At 43.1% G+C, this 17,412-nt stretch overlaps 1 protein-coding gene across 3 annotated transcripts in view; it reads left to right on the plus strand.

Moving 5' to 3' along the window:
* Window positions 1-17,412, plus strand: part of ARAP2 (ArfGAP with RhoGAP domain, ankyrin repeat and PH domain 2) — a 125,553-nt gene that overhangs the window by 72,107 nt on the left and 36,034 nt on the right. For all 3 annotated transcript variants that reach the window (XM_053402549.1, XM_053402548.1, XM_053402547.1), the window contains 7 exons: window positions 692-836; window positions 2,675-2,777; window positions 4,894-5,092; window positions 7,083-7,146; window positions 12,514-12,677; window positions 16,245-16,457; window positions 17,289-17,394. In XM_053402549.1, the coding sequence (XP_053258524.1) occupies window positions 692-836; window positions 2,675-2,777; window positions 4,894-5,092; window positions 7,083-7,146; window positions 12,514-12,677; window positions 16,245-16,457; window positions 17,289-17,394 (994 nt within the window). The remainder of the gene's footprint in view (window positions 1-691; window positions 837-2,674; window positions 2,778-4,893; window positions 5,093-7,082; window positions 7,147-12,513; window positions 12,678-16,244; window positions 16,458-17,288; window positions 17,395-17,412) is intronic.

Below are 17,412 nucleotides of genomic sequence, written 5' to 3' on the forward strand. Positions count from 1 at the left end.
CTTGCCGATTAGAAGTTCGGTGGCTCAGATCCCCATGACGGGGTGAGCTCCCGTTGCTCACCTGCAGAACCACAGATACCGATCACATGGACAGCGAACAAACCGCCAATCATCTGCACGATCACAGAAAGCAAACGCAAATCACCCACCCAATTGCCGCAGCAGCCAATAGCCGGCGGACCTTGACGCATCCACTATTCACCCACAAAACCCAGTGTGTTGTAGTGGTTAAGAGCAATAGACTTGTAATCTGGGGAACCGGGTTTGCGTCTCTGCTCCTCCACATGCAGCTGCTGGGTGACCTTGGGCTAGTCACACTTCTTTGAAGTCTCTCAGCCCCACTCACCTCACAGAGTGTTTGTTGTGGGGGAGGAAGGGAAAGGAGAATGTTAGCCGCTTTGAGACTCCTTAAAGGGAGTGAAAGGCGGGATATCAAATCCACACTCCTCCTCCTCCTCCTCCTCCTCCTCTTCTTCTTCTTCTTCTGATAAACCCTTGCTCACAGCAGCTAACAATCACAATTCCCACCTCTCGACTACCCATGTATAAGACGAGCCCCAGTTTTTGGAATAATGTTTCATGACGATAACCTAGTGTTATACACGGAAAAATATGGAAACTTTGCTATGCACTATTTCCTTGATCTGTAGACTCACGCATCTCCCCTTTTTCCTTTTTAACATAAATGCAGAATGCAATAAGAGATGGTGCGCTTTGGAAAGTCGCTATTTGAGCTACTATGAAAATGAGAAGACTGCCTCCCCCAATGGGATGATTGACCTTAATGAAGTCATCTGCCTGGTCATTCACAAAGCAAACTCCTTTTCACACATGGGGTAAGTTCTGGATCATCCCCCAAAACCCTCTTAAATAATCATATTTGAAATATATCCTCCCCAAAGCACGGTCGGTTTGGGGACTTGGAAAACAAATATTTATCTCCTGCTCTTGTTTCATGTGCTGCTTCCCTCCCATCTATAGCTGCTGGCTTCAAGTGCTGCTGTGACTACATTTTCCTTTGCCTTTCCCGAGATCCCTCCAGGCCTTTTAAAACCAGAACTGGCAGCTGAGATAGCCTAACGCTGCTCTCTCCAGATGGGGAAGCAGAATGCAGAGCTATGATGCAGACACCTATTCCAAAACATAGAAGATAATGTGTTTGTAGGGGCGGCATGGAGGGACAGTTACAGAGAAGAATTGGCAAGGGTTATTTAACTCTTCCTGCACTGACCGATTTGCCACCTGCAAAATGACCCTCCCCTCCACCCTTTCTCGCTTAATTCAGCTTTCGGAACTTAGCTGGAGAAATAAAGCGGTCTGGGGAATGTTTACGGAAGAGAATGGGCAAGCAGAATAATACTGCAGGAGAAGAGGAATGCAGATTTGATTTATAGCAGGGGTTTAAAGAGCCTGAGGGAAGTCCCAGCTCAGAGATAGGTGAACAAAGGAGTTGGGCAGTGTTAGAAGAAAGGGGAAGGGAACTGTGGTAGGGCAGCCAGCTGGCATGTTGTCACTGGAAAGTATTTCTGATCCCCCTTCTCCCACAACGCGCCGTTTCTTTAAGAGTACAGAAACAAAGGGCTCAAAGGCATTTGACCACAAGGAGCCACCGTCAGGGAAGGTGCTGTTGCTAGGAAAGAGGGAGGAGGAGCCCAGTTTGGGCAGGTGGCACTGTGGGTTAAACCACAGAGCCTAGGACTTGCTGATCAGAAGGTCGGCGGTTCGAATCCCCGTGACGGGGTGAGCTCCCGTTGCTCGGTCCCTGCTCCTGCCAACCTAGCAATTCGAAAGCACGTAAAAAGTGCAAATAGATAAATAGGTACCGCTCTGGTGGGAAGGTAAATGGCGTTTCTGTGCACTGCTCTGGTTCTCCAGAAGCAGCTTAGTCATGCTGGCCACATAACCCGGAAGCTGTACGCCGGCTTCCTCGGCCAATAAAGCGAGATGAGTGCTGCAACCCCAGAGTCGGTCACGACTGGACCTAACGGTCAGGGGTCCCTTTACCTTTACCTTATTAGGACTGAATAAAACTCATTAAAAAAGGCCTCTCCTTGTTTTCTCTGCTCTTGCTGCAACTGGGGGAGGAATAGCTTCCCAAAGCCTTGGCAGTGCCTTGACATGCCCCTTTACGATTCAGAATCAGAGTTGTAGAGTTGGAAGGGTCACCTAGTCCAATATTCCAAATGCAGGAATATTTTTGCCCCACGTGGGGCTTGATCCTGCAACCCTGAGAGCCTCATGCTCTACCAGCTGTCTCATGCTCTATCAACTGAGCTATCCCAAGGGATTCAATAAATTTTGATCTACCTTCAACTTGAAATAACCTGAGTGGCAGTTAAATTAACGAATATACTGAATACTCAACTTCACCCACCCACAACCCATTAGTCCCATCTTTTTCTCTTTTAAACTTGCATATCCTCCTACCACTTACCTGTCATCCATTCCCTCTTCGTTAAACAGTCAGATGAGCGATTAATTTTATATTGTTTAAAAACACATAAACCATAAATAAAACCTTTTAGTTGGTGTCACTCTTACAACCTGCTTTCCCCTTTTTCAATTATGAGAACAACACAGGGAAATCTGGGGGAATAATTGAAACGTTTGTTACTTCACTTTTATGAGGATTATACTAAATAGCATTGACTCTCCTTGTCCTTGGTGGTTTTAGAGCTATATTTGCCTTTGAAATCTACTTACTGTCAGAACGTGTGTTTCTCTTCTGTGCTGAAGCGGCACATACTCAGAGAAAATGGACTCGGGCAATTGCTAAGGTAATTATCTATTCCAGATAAGTCAAGAGTGTTTGCACTGCGTGTGAAGTTGGCACTATTAGCTTAGAATCTTGGGAGAAACCAGGTCTTGAGAATGTGGAAATGTGTTTCCGCCCACAGCTTCTTAATGGAAAATATCTGTTGTTACAATTGCTTCTGAAGCAGGCGTAAAACATACATCAGAATTCAAGCTTTTTTTTAAAAAAATAATAACCTTGAATTTTAAGGTACTGTGGTACCTCGGGTTAAGTACTTAATTCGTTCTGGAGGTCCGTACTTAACCTGAAACTGTTCTTAACCTGAAGCACCACTTCAGCTAATGGGGCCTCCTGCTGCTGCCGCGCCACCGGAGCACAATTTCTGTTCTCATCCTGAAGCAAAGTTCTTAATCTGAAGCACTATTTCTGGGTTAGCGGAGTGTGTAACCTGAAGCGTATGTAACCTGAAGCGTATGTAACCCGAGGTACCACTGTATTCAAAAGCACTGGTTGAACACATTAAGGGGAATCAGGATGAGGAGGCACTGATTTCTGATGTCTCAAAATATTGATTTCCTCCAGCCACTGATTTCTGATGTCTCAAAATATTGATTTCCTCCAGCCCTCATTGCTTAAAAACAAACCAACCCTGCTATTTAACAAATGCCCAAGTCCTCTGGTCGAGGTCATCTAAAGATTGAGTTGCAGTATCATCAGTATAGTTCTGCTAATTGTTTTTCTATGCTGGTTTTTACTGTGCTTTAAAAAATTCTGTTGGGTGTTATTTTTATTTTTAAGCAACCTTGAGCCTCTGATATATGTGATGTAAAGTCAAGCTATAATTATTTTAAAGTTAAGAAATAGGCCACAGACCATTTCAATATTTGGGAAGTAAAGTCAATCTAAATTTTACTTAAAACTCAACAGGTCATATAGCATTTAGTGCAGGGCCGGATTTAGGTTTGATGAGGCCCTAAGCTACTGAAGGTAATGGGGCCCTTTATATGTCCAGCTGTCCTTTGTCAACAACAAATTGCCGTTGTTTTTTGTGTTGAATATATGCTATACGGTAATTTATGGACCTAATAGGTATCTAAAGCCATTTGCACATAACAAAATATGTATTTTATCAAAGTAATTTTTGAACTGAAATACAATTAAGAAGTACCGTATTTTTCGCTCTATAGGACACACTTTTTCCCCTCCAAAAATTAAGGGGAAATGTGTGTGCATCCTATGGAGTGAATGCAGGCTCCTTGGCTTCAGCGATAGCAACACGAAGCCTCCGAAGTGCAGAGGGAGCGCTCCCTCCGTGCTCCAGAGGCTTTGTGTTGCTTTTGCTGAAGCCTGGAGAGCAAGAGGCGTCTGCGGTACGCACTGACCCCTCTCGTTCTCCAGGCTTCAGGGATAGCCGCCTGAAGCCTTTGGAGCGCAGCGCGAGTCCCCGCTGCGTTCTGGAGGCTTCAGGTTCCTTTCGCTGAAGCCAGGAGAGTCTTGCTCTCCCGGCTTCAGCAAAAGGAACCCGAAGCCTGAGGAGTGCAGCGGGAACTTGCGCTGCGGTCGGAAGGCTTCAGGGATAGCCGCGTGCAGCGCCTCCAGCAGGGAGCGGCTGCACGTGGTTATGGCTTCTTTAGCTCCGCGCAGCCTCTCTCTGCTGGAGGGGTTGCGTGCAGCTATGGCACAAGCCAAGACAGCGAGCGGGATCCATCCCGCTCGCTGTCTTGACTTGTGCCATGGCCGCGCGCAACCCTTCTGGCAGGAAGAGGTTGCACGTGGCTAAAGAGAAAGCCAAAACAGCAAGGGGGATTCATCCCGCTCGCTGTCTTGGCTTGTGCCATAGCTGCGTGGAACCCCTCTGACAGGTAGAGGTTGTGCACAGCCTGTACGCTGCTCTTTGGGGCTGGGGGGGGAAATAATAGTTTTTTTTTCTTGATTTCCCCCTCTAAAAACTAGGTGCGGCCTATGGTCCGGTGCGCCTTATGAAGCGAAAAATCCGGTATATTTTTTTTTGGGGGGGGGGGTAAGAGAGTGGGGCCCTAAGCTATAGCTTGTTTAGCTTATACGTAAATCCGGCACTGATTTAGTTTCTAGTATTGATTTTTATGCTCACTTATTTTCTTTATTTTCATGTGGAATAGCACTTTGTACCCATCGCTGGCAAATGTCTTTTGGAGAGGGACTACGATCTGATTGGCCAGCTGTACTACAAAGACTGCCAGAACCTTGATAACTGGAAGAAAGGCTGGTTTGCCGTAGAGAAGTCAAGCCTGTATTTTTGCCTGGAACCGGAAAACTCTCAGGAGGATTCCATGTATCTACGGAGGCTCCAGGAGTTAAGTAAGACTTCGGAAACATCATGGGTTAAGAGCTAGTTCATAGAACTTTACTTGCTTGAAGGGCAAGACACACAGAGATGCTGTGTGTGTCTCTGTGTGAGTTGGCATAATAAACTTCCATAACTGGGTATCCAGTGGTATGGGAGTCACTTCTCTGTAACTTCTTCCCACTCTTCTTGAGCAATGCATGGATAAAGGAAATGCGGGCAAGGCCAATGACATAGCTTCTTCCTGCACGATGTCATTCTCAGAGTATTGAGCAACATTCACATGAGAAGAAACCAATTACAATAATACCAAAATTTCCAAACTATGACAAAGTGACTCCCACACTGATATGGTAATGGGTGAACTGTGTGAGATGATAGATAGATAGATATAAAGGTAAAGGTAAAGGGACCCCTGACCATCTCGCTTTATTGGCTGAGGGAGCCGGCATACAGCTTCCGGGTCATGTGGCCAGCATGACTAACCAGAGCAGCGCATGGAAACGCCGTTTACCTTCCCGCTGGAGCGGTACCTATTTATCTACTTGCACTTTGACGTGCTTTTGAACTGCTAGGTTGGCAGGAGCAGGGACTAAGCAATGGGAGCTCACCCTATCGTGGGGATTTGAACTGCTGACCTTCTGATCGGCAAGTCCTAGGCTCTGTGGTTTGACCCACAGCGTCACCCACATCCCTATAGATAGATGTAGTAGATATATAAATAGATAGCTGTACATCCACACACACACACACACACATTTTGGTATCATGAATGAAGAGACATTATTTCATCTAGTCCAACTCCCAGCACTGCACGAATCTCAACTGAAGCACCCATGACAGATGGCCATCCAACCTCTGCTTAAAAACCTCCAATGAAGGAGAGTTCACCAACTTCCAAAGGACTTAACAGTTTCTTGTCCCACTATAGAAATATTAATTTACTCAGCTGGTCTAAATAATTGCATTATCACCAATTGTTCCTGCCAGGAAGGGGAAGTTTGCATACATTTGGGCTCCAACTAAATTGCCACAGGGTATACTTTTTGAATTCCACTGCCATAGAACCCCAACCTTTATGTACCCCTCTCTCCTTTTACACCCTTGTATATACCGTATTTTTCGCTCCATAGGGCGCACCTAGTTTTGGGAGGAGGAAAACAAGAAAAAAATATTCTGAATCCCAGAAGCCAGAACAGCAAGAGGGATCTGGCTTCTGGGATACCTTGTGGCTGTTCTGGCTTCTGGGATAACCACGCCAAGCCTCTTCAGGGCAGTGGGATGAAGGCTCTCCCTGCCCGAAGAAGCTGTGCAGGGCTAAGGCAGAAGCCAGGACAGGCGCGCCGCTGAAGGGAGTCCCTTCTGTTCCTCCTCCAGCTTCGCTGGACAGGCAAATCGCTGTGAAGCGGGAGGAGGAACAGAAGGAGTCCCTTCTGTTCCTCCTCCGGCTTCCAGGACAGGCGCGTCACTCAAGGGGCGCTGCGCAGTTCTCTCTCTCTGCTCAGCGCCCCTTCAGCGAAGCTGGAGAAGGAACAGAAGAAGACTTTTCTGTTCCTCCTCCAGGTTCCAGGTCAGGCGCGTCGCCATGAAGCCAAGGAGCCTGCATTCGCTCCATAGGACACACACACATTTCCCCTTCATTTTTGGAGGTGGAAAAGTGTGTCCTATAGAGCGAAAAATACGGTAGTTCCCAACCTAAGAGCTGAAATATTTCTGTTGACTTCACTTGACTGTCCTTAATAGGAAACATATTCATTGCTTTACTTGTCTTCATTATTACTCACAGAGAGGGCTGCCTGTTTCACCTTTACTAGATGCCGGCTTCCATTTAATGCTTACCCAGAGACTAATGATTATTAAAGCAGATTTCCAGGCTCAGCTGCTGTTGCTGTTTTGCAGTATAACTTCCAAAAGATTGATTCTGCTTTTTTTAAATGCTGTGTGTCTGTTTTAAACTTCCATTAGGCAATTGTAAATGGTTTGGTTTCTTTGTCCATTTTTCAGCAATCAGCAGCATAATCCAAAACGGAGAAAAAATAGATGTCCTGCTTTTGGTTGAGAAAGGAAGGTAAGGGATGGTTAGGCAAAAATGTGTATCTCCTATATCCAAAATCTTATTCCAGATTCATAATTGCTTTTCTATCATATCTATCTATCTATCTATCTATCTATCTATCTATCTATCATCTATCTATTATCTATCTATCTATCATCTATCTATCTATATCTATCTATCATCTATCTTATCTATCTATCTATCATCTATCTTATCTATCTATCTATCTATCTATCATCTATCTATCTATCTATCTATCTATCTATCTATCCAACTGTGTGATAGCAACTCTCCAAGGTCTCAGCCTTGCTCCTTGAGTTCCATTGAACTGGAAATGGCAGAGATTGAAGTCTGGTCCTTTTGCATGCCAACTTAGGTGCTCCCCTTCTGGGTTTTTGGCCTCTAAAGTAGGAATGGGAACCTGAGACCATCCAGAAATGGTTGGACTTCAACTCCCAATGATGAGAGCTTGAGTCCAACTGAAGGGGGAAGCAATGGGTTTCTGTGCAGTCTGAAACGGGACCCAAAATCCTCATTTTTCCTCCTCCAAGGGAGCATTTCTAAAATGCATTAACTTGAGCTCTTGAGTCAATGTATAAACAGAAAGCCAGCTGTATAAAGAAGTGCTCAAAGCCCTCTCCTTTATCAGTCCATGACAGCAATGGATGGCCTTGCCAGTTCCAAGTGGAGCAAGGATGGCATGTCTAGGTCTTATCCTACATCCTGACCACAAAGACGCACAGACCTTGTCAGGTCTGACAAGAGACCCGGCAACGGCGCCAGGAGTGCTGTTAGAGTTGGTGACATCCTGCCCCAAGATAAGAGTATAGGAACAGGAACAACCTTTTATAGTCAAGAGTACCAGAACAGGAATATCTGTTTATGGTCATGGATGTCAACTTACGTGTATAAGCTGATGTGGTTGGATTCCTGGGGAAGGGGGGAGAGGGTGCCTTCTAGGCTATATATACTGCATGAAATTTCTCATTTCTTTGGACTTGCTGTGAACTGACCACACAAATGCCTTCTGCTATCCGGAGAGCAGAATAAACTCTTTCTCTGAATCAACCTCGGTGTCATTTGACTTCCTTTCTCCCTCCTGGGAGCAATGCAGACCCCACCGATCGGTATAGTCTAATAAGGCTACACAACAATGTTGAAGGACTCAGGGGCAGAGGTTCCCCATGCTTCTTTTGAAGATATCCTGTGCAGCCCTTTCATGTGAACATATGTAGCTACTTTACAGGTGTCTTGGTATTTTCTGCTCAAGAACAGAGCATGGTACACCTACACCAGGAGAATACCTGATGTTAATGAGTCCCGTTGGGGCAGGCGACAGAGAAGTTCTAAAATGCTGCCCTGAGGTAGACATTGCTGAGATTTGTCTTCTGTTCAGCTGCACTTTTTTTGCTATGCAAATTGTAATGTCTGTTTTTGTGAACCTAGCAAAATGAAAACCACCTTCTCACTGCTGCAGCCAGTCTAATTATTAGGAGGTAGGTGTGTGTGTGTGTGTGTGTGTGTGTGTGTGTAGGCTTTATAGCTTCTTGTTTTGGAACTATGAAGGTGTTGCTGGAATGGGTATTAAACTCAGTGGGTATAATGCATGGAACGTGTATTGGCTGAGGTGTATATTTTGGATGTTGTTGTTGTTTAGTCGTTTAGTCGTGTCCGACTCTTCGTGACCCCATGGACCAGAGCACGCCAGGCACTCCTGTCTTCCACTGCCTCCCGCAGTTTGGTCAAACTCATGCTGGTAGCTTCGAGAACACGGTCCAACCATCTCGTCCTCTGTCGTCCCCTTCTCCTTGTGCCCTCCATCTTTCCCAACATCAGGGTCCTTTCCAGGGAGTCTTCTCTTCTCATGAGGTGGCCAAAGTATTAGAGCCTCAGCTTCAGGATCTGTCCTTCCAGTGAGCACTCAGGGCTGATTTCCTTAATAATGGATAGGTTTGATCTTCTTGCAGTCCATGGGACTCTCAAGAGTCTCCTCCAGCACCATAATTCAAAAGCTTTTGCTTTTGAATTATATTTTGGATAACTTTGAATAAAAGGTGGACCAAATTGCTTTATTGCTACAAAATGGCTTCTCGAGAGCCGTTGTTGTTGTGTAGCTAAAATGTCTGGTAGAGAAACAGGTTCAAATCCCCAAGTATCCATGAAGTTCACTAGCTAACATCTCTCAATCTAACACAAGGTTGCTGTGAGAATATCTGTCGTGTTTGTGTGTGTGGTGGGAAGAGAAATATATGCCATCTTCAGTTCCTTGAAGGAAAGGTGGGATATAAACATTAGATTAATATAATCCTTTCTACAGCACTTTAAATCCTTCCCACACCTAAAAGGTTGCATACATATCGTACATTTAAAGCACATCTTCCCGTCCTGGGAACTGAAGCGTATCCCTGACAGAGCTACAATTCCCAGTAACCTAGCAAAGCTCATCTCCTAGGATTTGTTGGGTGCATATGTGATATAAATGTACATTATGTATGCAGCCTAAATCTCTTACTGCAAAAAGTGAACTTCCATTGTTCTCTTCATATACATAGCAGCTTTCTGGTCAGAAAATGAAATTCTTCTGACCTTCCATTTCCTGTGAATATTGGACATCTGAAAAGTGTAATTTGAGGTTTCTGTTCAGTTCTTTCTTAACCCATAAGATAAATCCTCCTGTTTTTCTGCATTTTTTCTTTTCACACTCCATACACTTGACTTTGAAAGAGAGGAACAGCGCATTATGTTGGAAAATCAGAGAGAAACTCCTCTATCACTTCAGTAACCTTCTGAAACCCTTTGCAAGGAAAACCTTGCAAAGAAATCAGTGTTATCTGACTTCAGCGGCTGCCTTGGGAGTCTAACTGTATTCCCCTCCACCGAAAAGCTTTCCCTCTCCCTATGTCCACTGTGTGACTAGCCAGCCTAACAGTTTCTCATAAAGTTCAAGAGTGCTATTCACTGAGCTATATGGTCAAACCTCGGTTGTCAAACATAATCCGTTCTGGAAGACCGTTCGACTTCTGAAACGTTCAGCAACCGAGGTCCGACATTCGAGTTCTGAGGAACGTTAGAAAACCGGAGCATTTTGCTTCCGGGTTTTCGGCATTCGGGAACCGAAAAGTTCAAAAACGGAGCCGTTTGAGAACTGAGGTTTGACTGTAGAAGCTGTTTGACTACAACACATGGGTGCTCTGGAAAGAGTCACATTGGGGTTTATGTGGTAGCTTGGTCAGGTTTTCTGTACCCTTTCCAGATTGATGTGCATGTAGAGAAAAGGACTCGCATATCTAGAACCGAGCACATCTCTTGGCTGGTTGTACTGAGAAATACTTTTTCAATGAACCAGTTTGACTGGGGTGGAGAATCTGAGGGGAGACTTCACAGAGGGGATTGGAGTTATAGCAGATAGAGGCTCTCCAGAGGTTATACTGTTTCTGACACCTGACACTTCTTGTCAGAATTCAAAGCAGCTTGAGGCATTGTTCAGTTGAAGAGAGTTATACCGGTTGCTGGAATCACATTGTGAGTAAGTTGGATACAAGAGCTTTATAAATAACCACATACATCTTGAATAACTCCTTCTCTCTTACCCACCCACCCACCCTCTCACAGGACTAAATCCATTGTTGATTCCATTTCCTGACCCTAAGTGGTGAATTTCCTCAGAAAACACATTGGCAGAGTAAAAAGAAATAGAAAAGAAAATTTCATGTGTTCACTTCCTCAGTTGTTTGATGGATATTTATTATACTTTACTTTTGCTCATGATCTCACTTAGTTATTCCTGAGTGTATCTATTCTGCACAATGTCATACTATCTTATGGGATGTAGTATCTTAAATCTTCTCAACCATTGATTCATTTTTGTGCCTCCGTAGATATTGTGAAATTCAGCAAGATTACAAGGGGTACTATGATTCAAAAGGCTTAAAATAGCCCCCAAATGCAGATGATGTGGAAATAATACATTTTTAATGAAGGGCAATAAAAGCTTATATATCCAAGAGGAGTATTGAATAAATTTATCAAAAGCATGGATTTTTAGAGCTTTTGTTGTCCAAACTGCATTTTGTCATTCATGCAAAATTCCATGTCAAGTAGGGTTGGAGGGAAAAATAAAAATTATTTTGTCGTTTCATGGGAGACTACCTTTTTCTTTTCTTTTCTTTTCTTGATACTCAAGAAAGGAAAAAACAAGACAAGAATACAAACAAAACAGTGATAACAACAATATTAATTACAAATCAATAAAGTAAAAAGCAGTCCTTGGACTATAGGCCCAACCTCCCGCCCATTCTTTGTTTCAATTATCTATTATTTGTTGCCAAAACACATTTTTGTCTTAAATTAACTAATCATTGATTTATCTTAAATTTCACATCTTTCTTAAATCTACTACTAAAGTTATTAAAATGCTGCAACCGAGTTTAAACTACTGTAGTTGTTTTTCAAATAAACTTTGAAGACTTACCATTTTGAAGTAAATTCCTGTTTTGGTTTGTTCTTTATTTTTTCTGATAAACTATCTAGCTCCGCATAATCTGTTAACTTTTGGATCCATTCATGGGTAGAGGGGATTTCATCACTCTTCCACTTTGTAGCGATAAGAACTCTTGCTGCCACTGTGGCGTATAAAAATATACTCTTCATTTTTTGCGGGATATCCAAATCTGTGATCCCCCGGAGATAAGCTTCTGGTTTTCTCTTAAATGAAATTTTTATTATTTTTTGTATTTCTAAGTGGATATGCTCCCAAAATGCCTGGATTTTTTTTTTTTACATAGCCACCACATTTGCCTGATTTATATCCACACCTCCAGCAATTACTTGGGACACTTTGGAGACTACCTTTCTCACAGTCCTCAAACCGATATGTGAACCAAACTGTTAACCTTTAAAATCCAAACAGTATGTACACAATGCATATATTAGAGGAAAATCTCCATAAAAATGCATACGTTTGTGAAAACATCCTTCCAAAATGCATTACACTAGGGGGAATTGCTTGCAGCAATATGCCTATTAATCAACACTGCTTATGTGTTTATTGGGAGAAGTTTGCACAAAGAAGCTGACAAATTTTGAAGAGGATCAAACTATATGTGATTTCACTCCACCCTCCCCGTCATCCAGGTTCAACCCTGAGGAGAAATATTCATGTTCTCTTTGAATATTCTCTCAAAAGTGAGAGTGTTTCAAGAGAAGCAGCATTGTGGCTGTTTTCAGCCTTAGGTTATGGCCAGCTGTTCAGTTGGTCTGTGTTCACCTATCCATACGATATCCATCTTGCTCTTTTTCACTAAAATAAGAATTGCTTTCTCCACTCACCCTCTTATTGCTCCTTTCAAAATATTTTCCCAAAACTTTTTTTTTTTGCAGAACATTATACATCCACGGCCACACAAAGTTGGATTTCACAGTCTGGCACAGCGCAATTGAAAAAGCAGCAGGTACAGATGGCAACGTGTTAGAAGATCAGCAGCTCAGCAGAAATGACGTCCCAATTATAGTGAACAGCTGTATTGCATTTGTTACGCAGTATGGTAAGTGGAGCAGAGCATTTGTTCAAGTTCCTGAAAATTGGAGATGCATCCGGATAGAGTACTTAAGAAGCATCTATATCAGATTACATTAGCTGGGCTTGAACTGCTATTTGCAAAGACCACACTTTGTCACAGGTTCACACTGTTGCACTGTGTTATTTGCATGGCTGTGTGTGTCTGTGTGTGTCTAAAATGTACAAGTCAAGGCAGAGAGCATCTCCTTACAAGGAGCTTCTTGAGGTCCTGTGTGTGTGTGTGTGTGTGTGTGTGTAAAGTTTTACATAACAAATTTGAATTCAAACATTAAACATCAACATCGTCATTTAGGATTCTCTGAATCCTTTGACACCGCTCCACCTTTCCATGGTTGCCATTATCAATCTTTTCCCCAACTGCTTCTCTTATTTTCTCTATTTTTAAAAATAATCACCATCCATTTTTACCATATTTTTTGTACATTACAAGCATTAATCAAATCCTGCCAAAGTTTTCAGTTGTTTACAGTGTTCTCTTAAATACATTGAAAATTTTTCCCATTCTGTCTTAAAGTTCTTCTCTTCCTGGTTTCTGATTTTCCTGTCAATTTTGCCATTTCGGCGTAGTCCATCATCTTCATCAGTCATTCGTCTCTGGTCAGAACTCTGTCCTCTTTCCATCTCTGGGCCAGTAGTATTCGAGGTCCATTTATTTTTGTTGGGTGCAGGATCTTATTCACTGAAAGATGAAGATCTATGTGGCCAAAAAGTAGCGTATGTTGTTTTGGTACCTAGTTTAAGAACTGCTGCCATGCTGTGAAGCCAACAGCTTATCAGGCCGTGGCTTTCAAAAGGTGTTTGAAAGCCAGAAGGCTAAGACTGCTAGAACCTGCCATGTTGAGGAAGGTTGTTCTGCTGATCTCCCACTGCACTGTTCAGCCACAAAATAACATTGGATGTGTTGTAATATCCAATCTCTGATCTTATGGACAACAGGGAGACCTAAGAAGCTCTGCCAGTGCTCTACAAGGTTTGAAGGTGTGCTCTAGGCTATCACCCAGAACCCTTTGCGCCATGCATGTCTCCGAGCCGCTAGTCTGTGATCAGCTCCAGCAAGAACATTTGAATGATCCAAACGCATGAGTGGTGGTGGAGTTCCAGTTGTGTGGGACACGCCCACTTGAATGGCTCTCATTCAAGTTGGATCATTTAAACGGTCTCCTAGCTGTGTAAGAGTTGCTTCCATGGAAATTATTTATTTTATTTTTATTTATTAAATTTGAATACTGCCCTTCACCACAAGATCTCGGGGTGGTTCACAGAACAAAAGACAAGATAAAAACACAAGTAAATAATTAAAGCAAGAACAACAAAACAATAGCCCCCGCCCTTCCAACAGACACATTTAAAAGGCTGTAGACTATTAATCAGGGGACGCGGGTGGCGCTGTGGGTTAAACCACAGAGCCTAGGACTTGCCTATCAGAAGGTCGTGGTTCGAATCCCTGTGACGGGGTGAGCTCTTGTCCCTGCTCCTGCCAACCTAGCAGTTCGAAAGCACGCCAAAGTGCAAGTAGATAAATAGGTACCGCACTGGCGGAAAGGTAAATGGTGTTTCCGTGCGCTGTTCTGGTTCGCCAGAAGTGGCTTAGTCATTCTGTTTTTTTTTTTATAAGATATTTCTTAAAGTTTTAAAGATTTATATAAAATAGAAAAAACAAAAGAACAAACAGAAACAACAAAAATACATACAAAACACATACAACAACAAATATAATTTCAATCCCCTATATTCATAAAACTTACTTTCCCGACCTCCTCATACCTCCCCTCTCTGTATTCCAATCTCTAATTAGTTCAATTCAGCAAATCCTTCTCCTAATTTCTATATAGTTTTTGACCTTTCTTTTCTTAATTACATAATCATTACAGCTAAAAACCCCTTAATTTCAAAATCAACATCGTTCTAACATTCAATAATTTTGCAATGTTTCTTAAGATAGTCCTTAAATTTCTTCCAATCTTCTTCCGCTGTCTCTTTTCCCTGGTCTCGGATTCTGCCGGTCATTTCTGCCAGTCCCATATAATCTATTACCTTCATCTGCCATTCTTCCACGGTGGGTAGATCTTCTGGCTTCCAATACTTTGCGATGAGTATTCTTGCAAGAATACAGCAGCAGCAGCAGCAGCTTAGTCATTCTGGCCACATGACCTGGAAGCTGTACGCTGGCTCCGTCGGCCAATAAAGCGAGATGAGCACCGCAACCCCAGAGTCGGTCACGACTGGACCTAATGGTCAGGGGTCCCTTTACCTTTACCTTAGACTATTAATCAGCCAAAGGCCTGGTTGAAGGGGAATGTTTTCACCTAGTGCCTAAAGGTGTATAATGATGACACCAGGCAAGCCTTCCTGGGGAGATCATTCCACAAACAGAGAGCTACTACAGAGAAAGCCCGTTCTTGTGTAGCCACCCTCTGCACCTCACGTGGCAGAGGCAAACAAAGAAGGCCCTCAGATGCTGAACGCAGCATCTGGGACAGTTTATGTGGGGAGAAGTGGTCCTTGAAGTATTATTGTTTACTTAAATTTCTATACCAGGTTTCATCCAAAAACCACAGGGCAGTTTTAAAAAAATACGTACCATAGTAGCAAAGAAAAAGCAATACAATTTAAAAGATCATAGATTGTTTAATTAGCCCAACCCTGGGAATGTTTTTGCATGGTGCATAAAAGATATGTAAGAAACGAAGAAATGTCCATAACATTAGGGTACTGTGGCATACAAGCAGGTGTACAGAGAGTAATCTGAAAGTTTAAAGGATTGCAAGCAGTCCTGTATGTAGCTGGAATGGCAAAACATCTGAGAAACTCCTGGAACCATTCGAAAACCAAGCCACAGCTTCTGATTGGCTGCAGGAGCATCCTGCAGCCAATCGGAAGCCGCACCAGACATTCAGCTTCCAAAAATTGTTCAAAATCCAGAACGCTTACTTCCGGGTTTCAATCGTTTGGGAGCCGATTTGTTCGGGAGCCAAGGCATTCAGGATCCAGGGTAAGACTGTATTGTGTGGTGGGAAAATGAGAAACAGAAAGTGACAGACTTGCTCCCCACTCCACTAGAACAAGGAGAATCTTTCAGTTAGCCTAGAATTCCTTCTTCCCCCCTCCCTTACCACTGGTTATACATGCAGCCAAAGCTTCTTCTTCTGTGTTGCTGCCTCTTAACTGCAGCTGTGATAAAGTGTTAAAATCATGATTATACAGAGCAACCTGAAGTCTCACCATTTGTTCAAATTGTGTTTCCCCCCTCTAACTGTACAATATTTTTATATTGAAGTATTGGTCTATTTAAGACGGGGTAGTCAACCTTTTTATACCTACCGCCCACTAATGCACCTTTCTTGATGGTGAAATTTCCTTACCGCCCACCAGTTCTCGATGGAAGAAGGATTCAGCTTGTGCTCTAGAACCTCCTACCGCCCACCTAGAATCCTGAAACGCCCACTAGTGGCAGTAGGGACCAGGTGGACAACCCCTGATTTAAGGCATAATTAAGTTTTTTGGAAAGTGATTTTGTCTTCCTTTCTCTAAGGTCTGGGTAGCAAACACATCTACCTGAAAGGAGGGGATCCTTCTCGTGTGAATGAACTTCTGGAGTGCTTCAAAAAAGACGCAAGAAGTGTTAAGCTGAGGGCTGGGACAAATCAGCTGGAAGATGTCACTGATGCACTGAAATGCTTTCTGTCCGAAATAGATGACGCACTGCTTACCAAAGAACTCTATCCATTTTGGATTTCTGCATTAGGTAATGTGTTGCATGTTTTTGACGAAGCCGTAGAGACATTGCATCTGTTTTCTGAACCTCCCTGTCCTCCTTCCAAGCCTGAAATTTTTTGGGGAGCTCTCTCTGATGTTGTGCTGAGCCTCAGTGAGGCTCAAAACGCAATGAGATGTCTCATTCATTCCCAAGTCATCACAGGGCTTATAAGTGCCTTTGCCCCTCTCTAAGCTTTGGAGAAGGGTGGGTTCTAATTAAATATGGTTATCAGTAAACAGAACATGGGGACGAGTGGGTATAACACATTTTAGAACAACAGGTTGTTGAAAGAAGCACAGTGGGGGAAAACACCGAGCTGAGGAGGAAAAAACATATTTTTCAGACTGTGGACTAGACCATCTGAGTTGTTAATGGTGTCATTCAAGAGGGATGTATTCCAATCAATATTGTGATCTCCAAGTAACCTGCTCCCAGCAATGAAAGACTCAAGTTTTCCATTCTACCTATTTGTATGTCTTGCCCATTTGTATTTTAATCAGCTCTGCCCATTAAGTGCATCCATGAGCAAACAGAAGAATCTGCTTTATGGATACTTAGCCTGCGACTCATTGCAGGCAGTACAAGAATACAAAAGTTGCAAGGCGTAACCTCCTTGTTCTCAAAATTGTTTTCCTTCAAACATAGCTCGTCAAAAGAGAATTTACCAATATTGTGTCGGTGAAGTAGGGGTGGATTGGCTGAATAATAATCTTAAATGACTAGATGCTGCTGAGATGGTGGATCAATATCCTTCTCTTTTGGATTGCACTGCTGTTAATGCTGGGTAATTTAATCCCCCCCCTCCCACTTCTCTATCAGATACACTGGATGAGAAAAAGAGAGTGAAAAAGTACAGCACTTTTATTCGAACACTTCCACCAGTCAATAGGGCGACGTTGGCAGCTTTAATGGAGCACCTTTACAGGTCAGTGTGTCGGTAAAT

Source organism: Podarcis raffonei, chromosome 9, assembly GCF_027172205.1.
Source record: "Podarcis raffonei isolate rPodRaf1 chromosome 9, rPodRaf1.pri, whole genome shotgun sequence".
In the NCBI taxonomy this organism is placed as follows: domain Eukaryota; kingdom Metazoa; phylum Chordata; class Lepidosauria; order Squamata; family Lacertidae; genus Podarcis; species Podarcis raffonei.